A 19,966-nucleotide genomic window follows, 5' to 3' on the forward strand; every position below is an offset into this window, starting at 1 on the left:
TATACACCCCACAACCCTGAAGAAAAGAAGCTTAGCAGCCCTATTCGAGGCAGGTTCCTTCTGCCCCCCTTTTAGCCTCTATACTAAAGACTGTAAGAACCACTGAGAAAGAAACAAAGAATACACAGATTACCTGCATTCTTCCTTAGGGGCAGCAGTGTTTGATGATTAGCTGAGAGCGTCCCAAAATTACATACCTTTTCCCTATCTCATTTGGACACAGTTTATTTTCTTTTTTGGGAAGCTTGGACCAATATTGCCTCATACTCTTGGATCCTGGAAATTGTAGAGGTTGGATATTAGGTTGCATTTTAGATGTTTCCAGTCCTCCATCCACATTCCCCATCCCTTTTCAGTAATCCCTCTCAGAAGAGAATTACATCAGGAGATGTCCTACTTTGGGAGCAATAGAAGTGCCTCTTCAATAAAGGGGGGAAAGTTTTTATTCCTGTTCCTTTTTCCTTGAACTGAAAAATAGGATGCTGCCCAGTTCTGAACTCAAGGAAACTCAGATTCATTCACGGAGGCAAGTTCAAAATGGCTACCCATTCCTAGAGTCTGTACCTTCAAGATATTGCCATGCTTTGATCCACTCAGCCCACACAAGCTCCTGAGATTCCTATTGGGGAGCTCACATTTCTAGCCCAGAGTCTTTCCATTTGGGTTATCAACAGCCCCAAAGGTTTTCACAGAAAGTTTGGCTAAAATGGCAGCGTACTTAAGGAGACATAAAAATTTGTTCCTGCCTGAATGACCGGCTTGTTTGGGGGAGCTCATGTCAACAGGTAAGATGTCATTCATCACATCCTACAACTCTTTGCCACCTTGTAACTCAAGATCAATAAGGAAAAGTCATCTTTGATGCTGACCCAGAAAATACAACTTATTGTGACACTGCTAAACTCCATGACAGGTAGGGTATACTTACTCAGGCCAGATTGTCTAAGGTTGATAGTTCATGTGGCTTCATGCACATCGGTCATACCACATACCAGACTTTACTTCAGCCACTTTTTCATACAATGAAAGTAAATGTGTGTCCTGAGCAAGCATCTTATCAATGTGCCAGTTCATATTCCTTAAGCCCTAATCTTTCCAGTTGATGGAAGAATTCCAATCATGTATGCAGAAGTATTCCATTTTCTCCACCTCTGTCCTCAAAAACAGTAGTGACAAACTCCTTCATCCTTAGCTGGGGAGCACATCTAGACAATATGAATCTCTGGGTTTGTGATCCTCAAAGGAGTCTTTTCTTCACAGAAATATATTAGAACTTGCAGCAATGTGTTTAGCTTGTGTAGTGTTTCTCCCTCTGATCCAAGGCAGAGTGGTGTAGAGAGTGAGAGACAAAACCACACCCAGCATTGTATGTGAGCAGGCAAGGAGGAGCACAATCATCTTTCTTGTCAGGAATTAGTCTGCTTGTGGAATTGGTGCATCCATCATCAGATCACTCTGATAGTTGTTCACCTTCCAGGACTACAGAACACACTAGCCAGATCACATGAGCAGGCAGTTTTCAGAAAACCATGAGTAAGACTCTTTATAATTCAGTCTTTCACAGGTGGGGTTACCCACACATGAATTTACCACAAGCACAAACAGGAGATGTGCCACCTGTTGCTCTGAGGGGCCTGAACCTGGGACCACACTCAGACACAATCCTCATTTTGTGGATCCCAGGTCTGATGTATGTGTATCCTCGGATACTGAGGGTTTTAAAGAAACTAAAACAAGAGTCTGCAGTAATGATCCTGATAGCATCAGCTTGGCCAGGCAATTCTGATACCTCATAAGATTTTCAATTCTGTCTCCTTTTAACATTGCCAATTAGTCCAGATGTAGTCCGTCCCTCCCTCCCCTCTCTTTCCCCCCCCCCCCCGCCCCCAACTGGCATCTAGACCCAGCCTCTCTACGTCTCAGAGCCTGGATACTGGCTGGCTGATTATCATGGAAAGAGGCTTGTTCTCGAGTCCACAATTTCTCCCCAAAGTGGCTTCAAACTTCCTCTTATGCTATCAATGTTCTTCCCTAAACTACATTCCAACAGAGGTAAGCAAGACTCAACTCTTTAGGTGTATGGAGTGTGCTCTCATTTTATCTGTATAGAACGGTCATCCAGGGTCTTACCTACATTTTTTTGTTGCCTTTGCAGAGAGAAGATGAGCTAGGTCAATTCATCTTAAAAGCAATCTAAATTGATCTCAGATGGTATTACGATTTGTTACCAGTTAGCTAGTTTAGATTTTCTGGGTGACATCAGGTCTATTGGCCAAAAGCTCCGATCTCAATTGCATAGGGCATGTGTGCACCAAGAGTGGAAAATATATAGACAGCACATCTAAGAACCACAGTTACTGTAAGCCTTCATCCAATGGATGAATCTTCTCTTCATGATGTTTTGTATTGCTATGATGACACCTAGTGGTGATACTCTTCTTTTCATTACTTTAATTCTTGTTTAAATAATTCCTATAGACCCCTTTGCTGATTGTCTCTTTAACTTCAGTGTAGAGGGCTCACTGTCAAAAGTACCCCTGCACATTTATTTAACTTTAAAAAAAATTCTAGATGTTTGTCTGATTGTGAGCCTTTGTAACTTCTTATCCATTTAATTTTATAGTGGGGAGTTGTTATACACATTATAGTAATTGTCCACTTCCTTGTAGCTAAAACATTGACTTTTAAAAATGTTTGGTTTTTTTAATACAGAGCTTTATTTACAAGAAACTTTTAAGCCTTTAGTGAACATCTCCCCGGATGCAAGGTAAGTTTCTGTTGCTTGCTTTTAAATTGTGCTGATCATGGAATCAGTACTAGGGATTTCTTTATCTACGTTAAAGAGAAACAGGATTTTAATTTGTGAACTAGAGTAAGATAACGAAGAATGGAAAGACTCTTTGCATGTTTTTATTTAAGTGACTCAAAGAAAGAATGCTCAAAAATCAGCGTTGAGTCCAGTAGGATATCTTGAAGCATTGCAGCAATTTGCGAGCTTGCCACAAACCCCTTGTTTAATTCCCTTCAGTGCACTTGTCAGGAAGTGGATGGGGCCAATGACATGACTGCTTTTTAACTTGTATATCTATCAGTGTGGAGAAAACAAATACTGTAGGGAAGATGATTCTTGCATACATCACTCCACGAATCCTAATTACCAAGGAAAATCATTTGTCTATAAGTGTTACTCTGATAAATGCATGCTACTGATGCAAGAAGTGTTAATCAATGTACTAACTTTTTGGAGCTATGTCCTAAGCATTTGTTCCAACAGTCTGGGAAATGTCAGTACTTCAAGGGTTAACCTTACATTAAAAATGAGTGTCTTGTCTCAAATGATTACAATTGATAATCAGCTATTTGTCTTGCAGTCAAACTAACATTTTCCAGTTCCTACTGTGCTTCCAGCTTTCAAGAAGTGTAAGGCTATGTCTACACTACCGCAGTAAGTCGACCTAAGTTACGCTACTCCAGCTACGTGAATAATGTAGCTGGAGTTGATGTAGCTTAGGTCGACTTACTGCGGTGTCTACACCGCACTGGGTTGACGGAAGACCCTCTCCGGTAGACTTCCCTTACGCTTCTTGTTCGGGGTGGAGTGAGTCCGGGGGTCGACTGGAGAGCGATCTGCGATCGATTTGGCTAGACCCGCTAAATCGATCCCCGATGCACTGATCACCGGAGCGTCGATCCAGCTGTAGTATAGACATAGCCTAAGATGGTTCAACTATAACAGGGTTCAAAAAAGAGCTAGATAAGTTCATGGAGGCTAGGTCCATCAACGGCTATTAGCCAGGATGGGCAGGGATGGTGTCCCTAGCCTCTGTTTGCCAGAAGCTGGGAATGGGTGACAGAATGGATCACTTGATGATTACCTGTTCTGTTAATTCCCTCTGGGGCATTTGGAATTGGCCACTGTCAGAAGACAGGATACTGGGCTGAATGGACCTTTGGTCTGACCCAGTATGGCCGTTCTTATGTTCAAGGGATTGTTAATGTCATACACCCTCTCCTCTCTTGGTCACTATTTCAAATTCAATCAGAGTTACTGCCTTCTAACATTTTTCCCACCGCCCAATCATCTCTCAGTGGCATATGTTTAATCAGCTGGTGATCTTGCCTCCATTTCTTGTGGACAAGTGTATACATCCTGAAAGGCAATTGACAAATAATAATTCAAAATTGGCATTGCTGGATGTCTCCACGAACCAACGTTTGAAAAGTGTACAGTAAAAGTGTACAGTGAAAGTGAACACTCTTCCCCCAATGTGATCCTTTCAGCTGAGGATTGAGGTACATCCAGGGCAAAAGAGTTGGAATACTGTACACTGTCACTCTCTGTGTGTTTCTCTTTGAATAGAGGGCATTTGTTTTGAGAGCTATTAATTGGCTTTATTTTTGAAGTGACTATTGTCCTAATCAGAGGGGTAGCCGTGTTAGTCTGAATCTGTAAAAAGCAACAGAGGGTCCCACAGGACCCTCTGTTGCTTTTTATTGTCCTAATGAAAAACTTAAATTGTGGAGAAATGTTGCTTCTACTAACCTCTCTGTTATAATTGTTCACTGTCCCTCAATATTTACCGATACCGAAGGTTTATTAAAAGGTTGATGTATATCTGTGTGCATGTGGTTTGTCTTCAACAATAGTAAAAGTAAACTTGCTGATATTTTTTGCTATGCATAAGTTCTGCAATTTCTCTAGGATTTTATGTGAAAATTAGGGTAGATAATTATTGGTCTTGTGTATTCTTTGTGATGTTCTCATGATGTCCGAGTACGTTTTGGAATTTTACGGTCAGAATTCACTAACAGATTTAATGATTTTTCCTCAGCCTTTTTGATGCTGTATATTCATTGATCAAAAACAAAATCCACAGATTGCCAGTTATTGATCCTGTCAGTGGGAATGCACTTTATATACTTACCCATAAAAGAATCCTCAAGTTCCTCCAGCTTTTTGTAAGTAGTTTAAAATTTACTTTGACTAACTGATTTTAAATAGAAGCCTATTACTGTTAATAATGTAAACCCTTCATTGGAATCTTTTCTTGATTAAACACTTTAATTTGAACATTTTTGCTTGTAAGTGGCTTTGCATCTTTTCTTGACAGTAGAAAAGATATGATGGAAGGAAAGATCAAAAATGTTGTTGTTGTCTTCTTCCCCGCTCCCTTCCCCCAGCCCCCCAATTTAGAAAAAGTTGGTAGCTGACACAGACTGTCCTACATTCTATTGTTTTGCTGTCTTCTCTCCAGTAACAGTATTGCAAAAAATGTCCGGTTCAGCTCAAATTGCAGAGAGACTGGAATTTCCTTAGGTTATTCTTGCAGCTTCTGTCATGGTGGTGAGAATGAAGCGAGAGAGGATTACTGTAGTTCATACTGTGTTCAGAGAAGCCCTTATGGAATTTTAGAAGATTAGATAACACAAGAACTAGGGGCCACCAAATGAAATTAATAGGCAGCAGGTTTAAAACAAATAAAAGGAAGTATTTCTTCACACAACCTGTGGAACTCCTTGCCAGAGGATGTTGTGAAGGCCAAGACTATAACAGGGCTCAAAAAAGAACTAGATAAATTCATGGAGGATTCATCAATGGCTATTAGCCAGGATAGGCAGGGATGGTGTCCCTAGCCTCTGTTTGCCAGAAGCTGGGAATGGGCGACAGGATGGATCATTTGATGATTACCTGTTCCGTTCATTCCCTCTGAAGCCCCTGGCATTGGCCACTGTCGGAAGACAGGATACTGGGCTAGATGGACCTTGGTCTGACCCAGTATGGTTGTTCTTATGTTCTTAATGTTCTGAGCAGCCAGAGTAGGTGGTGTTTTGGATGGGAAAGCAGGTTTTGAACTAAGTACACAGTCCAGAATGATTACGCTTTGTCTTTTTGTTGTTGTTGTTTTTGCTTTCAGTGGACTGAAAAAGGGAAAGATGCAGCTTAGGGTCAAATGCATATTATGTGTTGTCATTACATAAGCTTAGATAAATATACAGCTTCAGAACGGAAAAAGTTCACTTTCTAATCTTAATTCTGCACCTCTTTGATAGAATTGTTTTAGATCTGAACCTGTTTTTCAGCTTAACTCAAACATACTATTAGATTGGTATGAAACTCTATGATAATGATTTGAACTCTCTAGATAAAGCATCGAATGCTGACTTCTTCATGTAAAGCTCAATTATATGAGGGCACTTTAGCCGTAAGACATCTATATGAGGAAAGAAACAGTTACTAACCTTTCTGTAACTGTTCTTCGAGATGTGTTGCACATGTCCATTCCAATGTAGGTGTGTGCACACCCCAAATACAGTTGCCAGAAATTTTTTCCCTAGTGGTATCTGTCAGGTTAGCTCTGGTGCCTGCTGGCGCCATGCGCACAGCGCCAATATAAAGGGCCCTGCCGACCCTATGCCCCCTCAGTTCTTTCTTTATCAGCTGACTCAGACGAGGGGAAGGGCGGCAGGTCTTGGAATGGACATATGCAATGCATCTCAAAGAACACGAGTTACAGAAAGGTTAGTAACAGTTTTTTCTTCTTTCAGTCCTTGTACGTGTCCATTCCAATATAGGCGACTCCCAAGCAGTTGTATAGGAGGTGGGCTCACAGTTCATGAGCTCAGCCAAAGCTAGCACTGTTTCTGGCCTGCTGGGTGATGGCACAGGGCAGCAGTTCTCAAACTGTGGGTCGGGACCCCAAAGTGGGTCATGACCCTGTTTTAATGGGGTCACCAGGGCTGGCTTAGACTTGCTGGGGACAAAGCCTGAGCTCCACTGTCTGGGGCTGAAGCCTGAAGGCTTTAGCCTTGGGCAGTAGGGCTGAGATTACAGGCCCCCTGCCTGGGGGTGAAGCCCTTGGGCTTCGGCTTTGTCCCCCACCCTGGGGCAATGGGGCCTTGCACCCCCACCCCCCCCTCGGGGCAGCACAGGTCAGGCAGGCTTAGGCTTCAGTCCCCCCTCCTGGGGTCGTGTAGTAATTTTTTTTTTTCCAGAAGGGGGTCATGGCGCAATGAAGTTTAAGAACTCCTGCCATAGTGAGTCAAGAATGTGTCATGAATGACCAGATTGCCACCCTGCAGATGTCCAGAATAGGGACTTGTGCTAGGAAAGCAGCCAAGGAGGCCTGCGATCTTGTGGAATGAGCGGTCAGGTTGGCTGGAAGCAGAACGCCCGCCTGCTCATAACTTGTGCGAATACACAATGTGATCCAGGACAAGATTCTCTGAGTGGAGATAGGGAGACTTTTCATCCTCTCTGCTACCACTATGAATAGTTGAGCAGATCTACGGAACAGCTTGGTCCTTTGTATATAGAACAGGGCCCATCTAACATCTAGAGACTGTAGACGTTGCTCCTGTTCAAATGTGGTTTCGGGAAGAACACCGGTAGAAAGATTGGTTAACTGCAGTGAAACTGCGAAACCACTTTCAGGAGGAAAGGATGCAGCTGCACCTTATCCTTAAAGAAAATCATATACGGGGCTGTGACATGAGGGCACACATATACAAAACTTCCTGTATAACACCAAACGTACCCAAATCATTCCTAGAGTATATCTTTTAGAAAAACACCTAATCTTGATTTTAAAATTGTCAGTGATGGAGAATCCACCATGATTTGTGCATGAATGTATTTTTAACTCTCCTAGGTGTCAGAAATGCCAAAGCCTGCCTTTATGAAGAAGAACCTGGATGAACTTGGGATAGGAACTTATCACAACATTGCCTTCATACATCCAGACACTCCTATTATTAAAGCCTTGAACATATTTGTAGACAGAAGGATATCTGCATTACCAGTTGTAGATGAGTCAGGTATGTATTAAGCTGTACAAGAATATAGTAAGGGGGAGTGATAGCATGTTTAGTTTTGAATTTGCTATTTTGTACAATTATGTGTGCTGAAACCAGCCCTAAATCTGTCTTTATACCATCCAGCCACTTGCTCATCAAACAACAAGGGTGAGGAGAGGATAGAATATAATTTGAGATACAAGAAATAAGCAAATGAAAAATCCAAGTTAGCAGGCCTAGAAGATCTTATATCACCCCCCCCTCCCCCCCCCGTTCAGTTAGCCAGATGTTCACTGTAACATGTCAAAAGTTTTTTTCATTCTTGATTTGAATTTTTTCCTTGTAATTATAAGGTAATTAATGAAACTAGGATGCTAGGAAATTAACTTTTTTCTTTTGTTTTTAAAACAGTTTACTAACTTCTTCTTTTTTTATTATTTTTAGGAAAAGTTGTAGATATTTATTCCAAATTTGATGTAATAGTAAGTATCTTTTAAATTTTGTAAAATGTTTTAAAGTGTGTCTTTTGAAATTGTAGTCCTTCAATTGTTTGCTTCAGCTATTACTTATTCCTTAACTTTTAATTTGATGAACTGGCTAAAACACCACTTTCATTCACTTTGCACAATATTTTTTCTGGCTTATTAGTGTTTCTTATACATGTGCATTTGGTGGTCTACATTACTTATGGCACCACAAAAGAGGACGTATAGGTTTCATCCCCTCCCCTGAGTTCAGACATCCTCTTCTTGACTACTGCTGCACCAGAGCCTGACTCTTTCAGAGAGTTTGAGTGAGGATTTCCTCTACAGGTTGCTGGGAGTTTCATATGACTGGATTTTTACACCTGGGGGAATTCTGCCACTGCGCACATGCAGAATTCATGTTCCCCTGCAGATTTATTTACTTCCCCACAGAAAATGATGGGGAAGCAAAGGGAAGATGTGCAGGGAAGTGGGAGCTGGGGACTCTCATGGGCATAGTTTGGAGGCATATTACACCCCCAAACAGAGATGAGGTGTGCAGGGGCACTGCCATCCCATTTCTGTGAGTGCAAAGCTGCCCAGCTGAAGAAGGGTGCCATTTGGCTGGCTGCTGCTGACCCTGCAGCTGGATGCCGCTTCCTGGGTCCTAGTGCTGGTTGTGCTCCCCTTCTGTGTGCTGGGAGCTATCCTGTTTTCTGTACAATAGTGAGTGCCTGCGGTGGGGCGGGGTGGGGTGGGGTGGCAGGAACAGAATGGGGTGGGATAGGGCTGGGGGAGGAGGATGTGGGAGTGAGGGGAGGGGGATGGGGCAGGGAACAGTAGGGAGCGGGAGTAAACAAATGTGCAGTTTGTAATGCCCATGAGTAATAGCCAAACCAGTGGATACCTCGTTATGAAAGGGAAAGACAGTTAAGTTCCTTACCTGTAACTTTTCTCATAAGAGAGGGCATCCAGTGGTCTGAGCAAAACTCTGAATATGAAAGTAGTCCTGATCCAGACTGTAGATGTTATCTATAATACTTTTAACCCTCGCACTTCAGTAGTGATACTGGTGATGTGTTTTATCTAGTTCACGTAGTTCCAGCTTTGGAAGTTACCTTTTGGTGTCAGATTGCAGTGCCAGAACAGTCTAGCAGTGGGAGTCTGAGCTCAAGCAGGGAAGAAGATGGTGGGTATGGGGATGAAGCCTAAGATGCCCCCATTGTAGCACACTAAGCAGGTCTAACTCATGAGTAATGCTCATAGCAGTGGATATGCTCCTTCATGAGAAGAACGAACTACAAGTAAGGTAGCCAAGTTTCTCTTTATTGCTGATGTCTCTTAAATCTCTAGAATTTCAGTTGACCTTCAAATTTTCTCCTCCTTGTACAAAAGTAGATGGAGCAGCATTGAACCTCCTACCCAAAGATCATTCAGCAAAGGGAGTTCTTCATTGGCCTGGTGAACAATTGTGTATTAATTGTTGTCAAGTCTGTTTTGGGGTGTTTAACAGAAGTGCTTACTTGGCTGTGTTTATAAGCTGAAGGACTTTGATATACTTTGCTTAATATATGAAGCGGAATAGCCATCAATTTACACCAAAAATGTAACTTGATATTTGCAATGATAGTTTAATGACAAATACCTCCTTGTCTCTTGTGAAGACTAATAATGATTCCTCTTAATTTATTTTTCAGAACCTGGCTGCTGAAAAAACCTATAATAATCTAGATATCACAGTAACGCAAGCCCTCCAGCACCGTTCTCAGTATTTTGAAGGTGTTGTGAAGTGCAGTAAGCTGGAAACACTGGAGACCATTGTTGATAGAATAGTGAAGGCTGAGGTGAGATTACTTTGTTCACTTCAGTATTTTAAAGCAATAAGACAACAAGGGTACCAAATAGTGCATAAGCATCCTTTCATCAAAGTCCAGTAAAATAACACAAAGCAACGTTGATGGTTCACTGCAGATGTTACTTCTTACATTAGCATGTGTAGATATCAAAGTGTTGATTTACTAGGTTTATCAGCGGGGGCACTGGTAATTTGCAGGTGATTTTGGTGAAATCAGTATGACTTCTTTGAGGACTTGGCAGGTGATGGGGGAATTGCAAGATATTTTTTGTAGCTTGTATCTCCACTTAGCCCCACTACTATGTTTTCTACTTGAAATCAGTGGACAATGGAAGAATCTTTCAAAAATAATGTTATTCAAGAGAAACGCTGCTTTTGGAACATACTTGGCAACAAATGCACAGTCCTGCAAACTGCACTGTGGATGCCTAACGCTTTGCAGCTGACCAGCTATGTTTGAGAGTGCATGTCATATTTTTCAGAAGTAACCTCAGGATCAAAACCATGATTAGAGTGAGTGAGGGCCTGTGCAAAGATGGCATACTTTTTTGTGTAGCTGTAAGCTAATTATATTTGTATATATATTATATTATAATAATAATTAAAGCTGAATAATATAGTCAATTAAAGGAGGGTAATATAATTAATGCCAATCAACATGGGTTTATGGAAAATAAATCCTTTCACACTAACTTAATATTTTTTTTCATGAGATTCCCAGCTTGGCTGATAAAGATAATAGTGTTGGCGTAATATGCTCAGATTTCTGTAAGGCATTTGATTTGGTACCACATGACATTTTGATTAAGAAACTAAATAATACAAAATTAATATGGTATACATTAAATTGATTTAAAAATTGGCTGATTAGTCTCAAAATGTAACTGTAAACAGGGAATCACCGACTAGGTGTTTTTAGTGGGGTCTTGTAGGGATTGGTTCTGGCCCCACGCTATCTAGCATTTTTATCAATGACCTGGAAGAAAACAAAATAATCTCTAATTAAGTTTACTGATGACACAGATTGGAGGAGTGGTAAATAATGAAGAGAACAGGTCACTGATCTGGATTGCTTGATAAGCTGGGCACAAGTAAGCAATATGCATTTTAACATGGCTAAATGTAAATGTATACATCTATTAACAAAGAATATAGGCCAGACTTACAGGATGGGGGACTCTGTAAAACATTTGGGGGTCATGGTGAATAATCATCTGAACATGAGCTCCCCGTGCAATGTTGTGACCAGAAGAGCTTATGTGATCCTGGGATGCATAAATGTGAATCTCAAGTAGGAGCAGAGGTCATTTTACCCCTGTATCCTGGCTCTGGTGTGACCACTGCTGGAATACTGTCTCCAGTTCTGGTGTCCATAGTTTGAGAAGGATGTTTGATAAACTGGGGGGGAGGGAGTTCACAGTAGAGCCAGGGGAATGATTAAAGGGTTAGAAAACATTTCTTTATAGTGAAGAAATTCAACCTATTTATCTTAATAAAGAGAAGGTTAAGGGGTGACTTCATCACAGTGTATAAGTATCTACATGGGGAACAAATCTTTGATAATGGGCTCTTCAGTCTAGCAGAGAAAGGCATAACCTGATACAATGGCTAGAAGCTGAAGCAAGTCAAAATCAGACTGGAAATAAGGCACAAGTTTTTAACAATGAGGGTAATTAACCATTGGGGCACTTTACTGGGGGTTGTGGTGGATTCTCCATCACTAGCAGTTTTTTAATCGAGATAGATCTTTTAGAAAAACGTCTAGCTCTAGGAATTTTGAGGAAGTTCTATGACCTGTGTTATATAGGAGGTCAGTGTAGATGATCACAGTGGGCCCTTCTGACCTTGGAATCTGTGAGTCTGAGATACAGTGTGTGGAAGGCACTGGAGTTATTAGGAACTAAAAGTTGTGGAGAAGCTGGCTGACCAGATGGCTCGTGATCATACTGTAATTGGGTCTTAAACAAAGTTTCAGTATAATCTGTTGGCAGATTAGGGTACTCCCAGAAATTAAGACTACTGGGAAATTGGTCAACCTTTGCTGACCGGATGGGGAAGAAATATGATAGAATATTATTGGCATCTTTTAAAACTTTTGTGGAATGTCCTTTCAGATTAATTCACTGTCCAGATCATATGACAAGTATAAGTGAAAGAGTTAACAGTGATTTTTAAATTGTTTATAAACTGCAGAATAACCACTACATTGAGATGGGGGAGCAGTATACATCTTACAGCTATTTTAGTATGTCTCTAGACTCAGGAAGATTGTACCGCTTTTTTTTGTTTTAAAAGGTTATCTTTACAAAAAGAGAGGAGGACTACAAACTTAGCTTTCTAAATGAAATCTTTAAATGCTGTGGAAACCATCCTGGCAGATTTTTTGAATCTTGGATGTCTTTTAAGCATGGGGACGAAGTGGGTAGTCACCCACGAAAGCTTATGCTCCAATATGTCTGTTATTCTATAAGGTGCCACAGGACTCTTTGTGGCTTTTAAGCATGGAAACCCTTCACACAGGTTTCCAGCGCCCCTGGTTATGAGATGCATTTACAATGAGGCAAACTTAAACAACAAATAAGAGTTCAAGCATGCTAAAAGCATAAAGATATATGTAAATTCAAATGACAAATACATAATATTAACATTACTGCATCATGCATCCCTGATCATGTTTAGTTATTCTATACATCTGGTTCCTACTGATTCTGCCATGTGATGTTACCTGACTGACCAGAGAAGCAGACATTATGAAGTCTAAATCAGTTTCACCTGTAGCTGTATCTACCAATGTTTTGGTGCGGTTATCCTCTGTCTTCCTTCTCCAGTATCAATAGACTTCATATAAGGGAGCAAGAGAGAGGTGTCCACCTATCAAGCCCATTTCAGAAAAATCAAAATTACCCATTTCAGTCATCTTCATGAGTCATTTAAAACTTATTATTTCAGTTTCTGCATCCAAGATGTTGCATCTTCAGGGACCCCAATCTTGCATTTATTTAATTTGAGTTAATTCCCAAGATTGTCAGTCCTATTCCTCAGTATTCCATTAGAACTGTATCAACAGACAGTTCCATATCCTCTGGCTTTTTCTGTACCCACTAAAGCTTGCAGTTTGTGCTACAGTGTGTTTAGAATGACCCACATTATGTCTAACTTTCTATTAATATCTTTAGAGGTCTTAAATCCATTCCAACAGTTTCAAAAAAGATTCCTTCCCTTGGGAGTGCAAGCTGAGTCTGGTAAGGCCATACTTATCCTCCCTCAGTCTGTAAGAATTGCACTGTGTTCCTCAATGGACTCACTTTTGCTCACAAGCTTTATGGAATGTCTGGATCCCCCAAAGAACCCTTCAGAAAAAATAAGCCAACCATTAGTGCAGAAATACAAAGGGAGTGATTTGGACAGCATGTCACACAAGGATGTGGCCCATCTTGGCCTGCCTGCCTGACCCTTCCTCGTTAACCTTTGTTTTACCAGGTGACAGCTCCCTGAGAAGGAAAATCACTTTTACAAGAGGAACCTGCTTCTTGAGACTTGCCACTTGATAGCTGCAGTATAGTTCAATTCACACAACTTCAAACATTCACTTAACATCTAATAGGAAAAACTGTATGTATTTTTGTGCACATTGTATAATGAATGAAATTTTTCTATATAAATGGATACACTATAAATACACAAATATAAAATATTTCTCAATGAGTCAGCTTTATGTAGAGGCCCACAAATATTCTAGAAATCTGGCCCTGTTCCCCAGTGAAGTTAGAAGCTGCCCATTGGCACAAAATAGTTTGTGTCTTGTGTGTAAAACACTTATTTTTACTATAAAAATTCCAGGTGTGGTACTAAATTGATCTTTTTGGTTGCTAAACAAGAATTCTTAATCATACTGGTATTAAGTGTTTAATTGATATACTAATAATTTTTCTTAATGGAACTCACGACACAATGTGAGAAAGATGACCAAGTGATTAAATGTGCGTAATATACAGAAAACTAATATCCGTGTCTAAAGTATCACCAGCACAATTTCATTAGAAGAAAAAAAATATAAAAACAGAATTTTCCCCCTTTTCTTTCTATTTCTTTCCTGTGTTCCCCATTTGTATCAGGTGGGTATGACTGTTCAAATACAAGAGAAGAGGAGCTCTAAGGTATCCTGACTGGTATGTAGTTAACCTCAGTCCTAAATTAACGTACCATTACTTTAATCAAACCAGAGATGCTGCTTTCATGCTGTTATCCCCTTGGTGAGGGTGATGAGGTTTCTTCTTTGCACTTACTAGCATTTGAGAAATTTGATAGCCTAGCGCTAAGGGGGTTCCAAGGTGTTAATAAAAGAAATAGGAAAATTGTTAACATTTCAACTCTTTTTTTGCCCTTGTCACTTGTATCTGTCATCCCTAATCTCATCTTTGAGAGAGATTAATGCCAGTTCTCATTGAAATACTGTGCTGGAAGCAGTAATCTCAGTATTTACATTTTTACTCATTTGGACATCTTTCCCATGAAAAAAAGTGATGTCTTACAGAAAACTGATTTTTAGTGATAGTAAAAAAGAAGAAATGGTTAAATGTTGAACCTTAAGATAAATGATCAAGAGTATTCAGCTGTTAGATAGCTACATTTTATACTCAAGTAGATGATCAACTCTTACTCTTGAAGTTTATCAGTATAACTGTATGTTGCAGTTAAATTCGATTATTCAAACTGAAATTGTTAAACTTTTCACTATTTATGCAACAAGTAAATAATATTGCTCTCAACTTGTAACAAAACTAGATTGGTTAGCTTCACTTTGTTTCTGATTAGGTTCATTTTTCTGGTCCTGATGAATGCTGCAATGTTTAGATTATAAACTCAGAAGGTGAATATTTGTTGATGAAAACTCTGTTTCTGATAGATAGATATTTTATATATATATATAAAAAATGTGAAACATTTCTGTTGGTCTTAAAATTCTACTCTGAAAAGTGACTGTAAAAATATCACCTTGCTATTCACAAATCTCTGGGTATTCAGAGTTGTATCTACTTGGTCTAGCAACCCATCTTTGCTACTTCACTCTCCTAGCTGTGTTATCTCTGCAGTATGACATGAAATCTGTTCAGACTTCATGCAAAATTAGCAGAATTGTTATTCAGGTTCCAATTTTAGAATCAGATTTGGCCCTCAATCTCACCTGTCTAATCCCATTACAGAGAAGTGTCACTGAAAACAACTTGAATACGATGAGCTTGAATAAATCTGACTGCAGAATTTGACATACACAATCTCCTCTTCCTGATGATGGTGCACATGCAAGGACGCAGCTTGTGAATATAAGATGCCAGGTTGAGTTGGCAGAGACTGTCAGTTGGAAAAATCTCTCTTTAAAGTCAAGTTCTTATCATTGTACTCTAATTCATATCAATGTATTCAGAGGTTATTGTCTCAAATTTGAAACTCACAATGGCACTTCAGAGTTGCTTTTCAGAACAGAGCTATGCTAAGTCTTAAAGGCTTAGGTTTTGTAAAAATAAATAAATTATTATTTCTGGGTTGATATCGCTTGACAAGGGTCCCTTTTGCTGCAATATCACACAAATATTACAACTGTGTGCTCCTTTAAGTAGTAGCTTAAGCATGTTGTGATACCACCATATTAAAATGTTAGTCAAGAAACTGATGACTGAACAATTTCTTCCCTCTAATTCTGGAAATTTGCCCACCTTAAGCACTTTATTTTAGGACTCTTTGTTTCACTGTTGCCATTATTTATCAATCAGAAAAATAAAATTCCTATCCAATAAAATGTATTTTCCCTGCTTGCAGGTTCATCGTCTGGTAGTAGTGAATGAAGCAGATAGCATTGTGGGTATCATCTCCCTCTCTGACATTCTACAAGCATTGGTGCTCACGCCAGCAGGTATAGATGCTGCCTTCTGTCCTCTTTTCATAAACCTTCAGGTACAGTAGGGTATAGCATAGCATGCTGTTCTTAGTCTGCTTGATTTGTTGCTAATGTCTATTATAGACTTTAAGGTCCGAAGGAACCATCAAGTTCCTCTAGTCTGACCTGCACATTGCAGGCCATGGAATCTTGCCCACCCACTCCTGTAATAGACCCATAACCTTTAGTTGAGTGATTGAAGTCCTCAAATCATGATTTAAAGACTTGAAATTACACAAAATCCACCATTTACACTAGTTTAAACCTGCAAGTGACCCTGTGCTCCATGCTGCAGGGTCTCTGCCAATCTGACTTGGGGAGTGGTGGGGATTCTTTCCTGCCCCCAAATATGGCGATCAGTTAGACCCTGAGCATTTCAGCAAGATCCAACAGCCAGACACCTGGGAAAGAATTCTCTATAGTAACTCAGAGCCCTCCCCTCTAGGGTCCCATCACTGACCGTTCGGGATATTTGCTGCTAGCAGTCACAGATCAGCTATATGCCATTGTAAGCAGTTTTATCATACCATCCCCTCCATAAACTTATCAAGCTCAGTCTTGAACCCAGTTAGGTTTTTTTTACCCCTACTGCTACTCTTGGAAGGCTTCCAGAACTTCAGTCCTCCAATGGTTAGAAACCTTCGTCTAATTTCAAGCCTAAACTTGTTGAATGACCAGTTTATATCAATTCGTTCTTCTGTCCACACTGGTGCTTAACTTAAATAACTCCTCTCCCACCCTGGTATTTATCCCTCTGATGTATTTATAGAGAGCAATTGTATCTCCCCTCAGCCTTCATTTGGTTAGGCTAAACAAGCCAAGCTCTTTGAGTCTCCTCTCATAAGGTAGGTTTTCCATTACTCTGATAATCTTAGTAGCCCTTTTCTACACCTGTTCCAGTTTGAATTCATCTTTCTTAAATATGGGAGACCCAAATTGTACACAGTACCATTATACATCTCATCTGGAATACTAACACTTCCCTGTCTCTGCTGGAAATATCTCGCCTGAGCCATCCTAAGATTGTATTAGCCTTTTTCACAGCTGCATCATTGGCAGCTCATTGTCATCCTGAGATCAATCAGTACACCCAGGTCTTTCTCCTCCTCTGTCACTTCAAACAGATAAGTCCCCAGCTTATAGCAAAAGTCATCAGATCCAGAAATATTGCTATTATATTTATTGTCTTGATGTCAAATACTATAACTGTTAAAACACATTTTCTAGTGTACTTTCCATTTTTGGCAGAAAAAACAACTAAATCTCCATGTTCAAGTTTGTAGGAAAGGTGAATCTGGATGATTTATTTTAAGCATTATACTAGCTTTCACCATTAGAGTCAAAATGGAGTGTAGAACAGAGCATTCCATGAATGCTATTGCTGTTGGCTGTAGAGGCTGCTGCTCCTATATCTCATTTCTAGGGAAAAAACTGGGGCTTATGTTTTGAGAGGAGGAAGTATGGAATCAAAATGTGGGATACTTAATTAAAACTACTGACAGGTACCCTGTCACATAAATCAGAAGTTTTATAAAACTCTCACCATTTATGCTGATGCTGTTTTGTATTTCTCTCAGCTTAAGCAATGGAAAACAATAGCCAGTTTCACTTTTTATAGTAAGTTTTCACTTTTAGGTTCTACAGTTAGTACAATGCTGCAAAGTTTTAAGCAAAAACCCTCTTTCCATTTTAATGGTGGGGTGAAGAGACACAAACATTTGAGTCAAGATTTTTTTTGTTTAAACACAAAAAGTTTCCTGAATTTTGGGCCAAATTTAATCTAATACTGCCCCTTTAAAAGAAAGTGTCTAACCATAAGCCCAAGTGGAATTTTTCATTTGCATTGATAATGCTAAATTTAGTTTGAGATCAGTCGTGGTGTCTGCCTATGTATATGGAGAAAGGAAGTGTGACTGTTAGGAGGAGAGACTATAGGATTTCTCCTCTAAGTAGTGGATAGTGGTTGCTGTAGGTAGGGGAAAAAAACAAGTGGGAAGGGGAGAACTTGTGGTATTTAACATAGTGCACAATCTCTCTCCACAACTGTATACATTTGAAGTCCAGCTGTCGCAACCCCAGGTTTCCTATGGCCATCTGCTGCCACCACCAAGCTTCTCACCTTGGGGCAACCCTTCCTCTGTTCGCTTGTTAGAAGGACTCAGTTGTCTCAAGGAGCAAGGGTCTCCGGTAGGTGTTCGTTGAAGGCCACTACAGAAATTACCACAGCTCCACTCCAGATTGAATTCACAAACTTGTAGTGTATTATTTACAATTAAAACCTATGAATGAACTGATCATCTGGAAGTGCTCACTGGTCTTTCAAGCCATGGAGTCCTGTGTTCTCCCGGTCTGGTCTCACTGCAGCTCCCTCAGCAGCCCAGACATCTTTAATACTTCATGGGCCAGTCTCTGGAGTCTGGAGAAACCTTTCTTGGCAACTTCAGAAAACCTGGATAAAACCACCTTCTGCTGGCAAGTCTCCACATTTAACTCTAACAGTTCTCTTCCAACTGCTGACTTTCAAACAAACATTCCAGGGTGGCTCCTAGCAACCTCATGGGCCCTCAGAGGTCTTAGATTTCAAATCTCTATCTTGCTTCCTCACACATTTTACCTCCCTGATACCTAAAATAATAATCTAAATACAGCACATACCCTAACATTCCCCAACCCATTGGCTTAAAGTTGCTGGCTAAAGAATGCTCGTCTCCGGGATCAGTGATTGGGCTCACTTTGAGTGCAGCTTCATCCTCATTCAGCTCATGGCCAGCTGGCTGCCTGGAACTGTAGAGGAGAGAAAGGGCTTGATGCTGCAACCCAGAAGCAGAGGTAGTGGTGAAGAGCCTAAAAGAAATCCAGTATACTGAATGGTCTTCCAGCCCTGTCACCACTTGTTCTTCCAGGACAGTTGGACCACCCATTAATCAGGCTCTTCCTCTGTGCTAAAGTAAACTGACGCACCAGCATAATACAGATAGTGTGGGAATCCTCTTTGGCTCGGTCTCAAGTGGGTCTTCACCTTGAGGGAGCTTTAGTGCTGAACTTGACTGCCGTCAAGGACCAAAAAAAAAGCACCAAGGGTCTTTTGTGCCATGGTTCTTGACCTCATCCTAGAAGAACCATCACCATTGGTTCAGCAACTGTGTGGTTGATTTGCCTTCTATGGCACTTGGCTGCTATGCTGAGGGGCGCCTCTTAAAAAAACAACAACAGACAAACAAAGCCCCTCTGGCTTTGCTCATGTTCGTAATTACTAAAATTAACGTGTCTTCTTCAAGAATGGTATTGACTATTAAGTTAAGAGTCTCATACATAGTGAGTCAGTGTTGCAATATCCCAAATATGCTCCAGAACAGTGTTTTTCAAACTGCCTTTCCATGACTCTGAAGTACTGTTTGAGCAAGGACATTACATGTTTTTGAAAAGTCTGAATTTTTTTTCTATGAACAGGTGCCAAACAAAAGGAGAGTGAAACTGAGTGACTGCTGTGAATGTATAAAGCTTTCTAGGAGAACTTGAACAAAGTTTCTGGGTCAAGTTTGCCTCAAGAACACTGACTGCAATAGAAACGAGAAGAACGGTTATGAGAATGTGTATTGAAACTCAGTGATGGGTAATGTCTGTATTTCCCCCCAGTGGTGTCGCAAAAAAGCAGCATGAGAAAAAAGCTTATATGTTAAAAAATGTAGGCTTGCATTTCAAAATGTCTTCAAAACGTTTGCTGAAAGACTATGTCCTTCATTAAAATGCACTGTATTCTGAAACTGTTTCATTCGTATTTGACAGAAGTCGCTGGTCAGCAACAGACATCTGACATAAGGCAAGTGTATGGCATATTCATATCATAGTGCCTTATGTCAAATACAGCAATATGTCATCGGTTGCCCATCACTGTCAGAGGAAGTATTGTGCTAAACA

The 19,966-nt window shown here is 40.3% G+C and overlaps 1 protein-coding gene across 9 annotated transcripts in view; it reads left to right on the forward strand.

Moving 5' to 3' along the window:
* Positions 1-19,541, forward strand: part of PRKAG2 (protein kinase AMP-activated non-catalytic subunit gamma 2) — a 395,505-nt gene extending 375,964 nt beyond the window's left edge. For all 9 annotated transcript variants that reach the window (XM_065400003.1, XM_065399999.1, XM_065399998.1 and 6 more), the window contains 7 exons: positions 2,713-2,767; positions 4,833-4,959; positions 7,650-7,815; positions 8,239-8,276; positions 9,956-10,102; positions 15,931-16,024; positions 19,499-19,541. In XM_065400003.1, the coding sequence (XP_065256075.1) occupies positions 2,713-2,767; positions 4,833-4,959; positions 7,650-7,815; positions 8,239-8,276; positions 9,956-10,102; positions 15,931-16,024; positions 19,499-19,530 (659 nt within the window). In that variant the 3' untranslated portion in view covers positions 19,531-19,541. The remainder of the gene's footprint in view (positions 1-2,712; positions 2,768-4,832; positions 4,960-7,649; positions 7,816-8,238; positions 8,277-9,955; positions 10,103-15,930; positions 16,025-19,498) is intronic.
* The last annotated feature ends 425 nt before the right edge of the window (positions 19,542-19,966 follow it).

This window comes from Emys orbicularis, chromosome 2, assembly GCF_028017835.1.
Source record: "Emys orbicularis isolate rEmyOrb1 chromosome 2, rEmyOrb1.hap1, whole genome shotgun sequence".
NCBI lineage: Eukaryota > Metazoa > Chordata > Testudines > Emydidae > Emys > Emys orbicularis.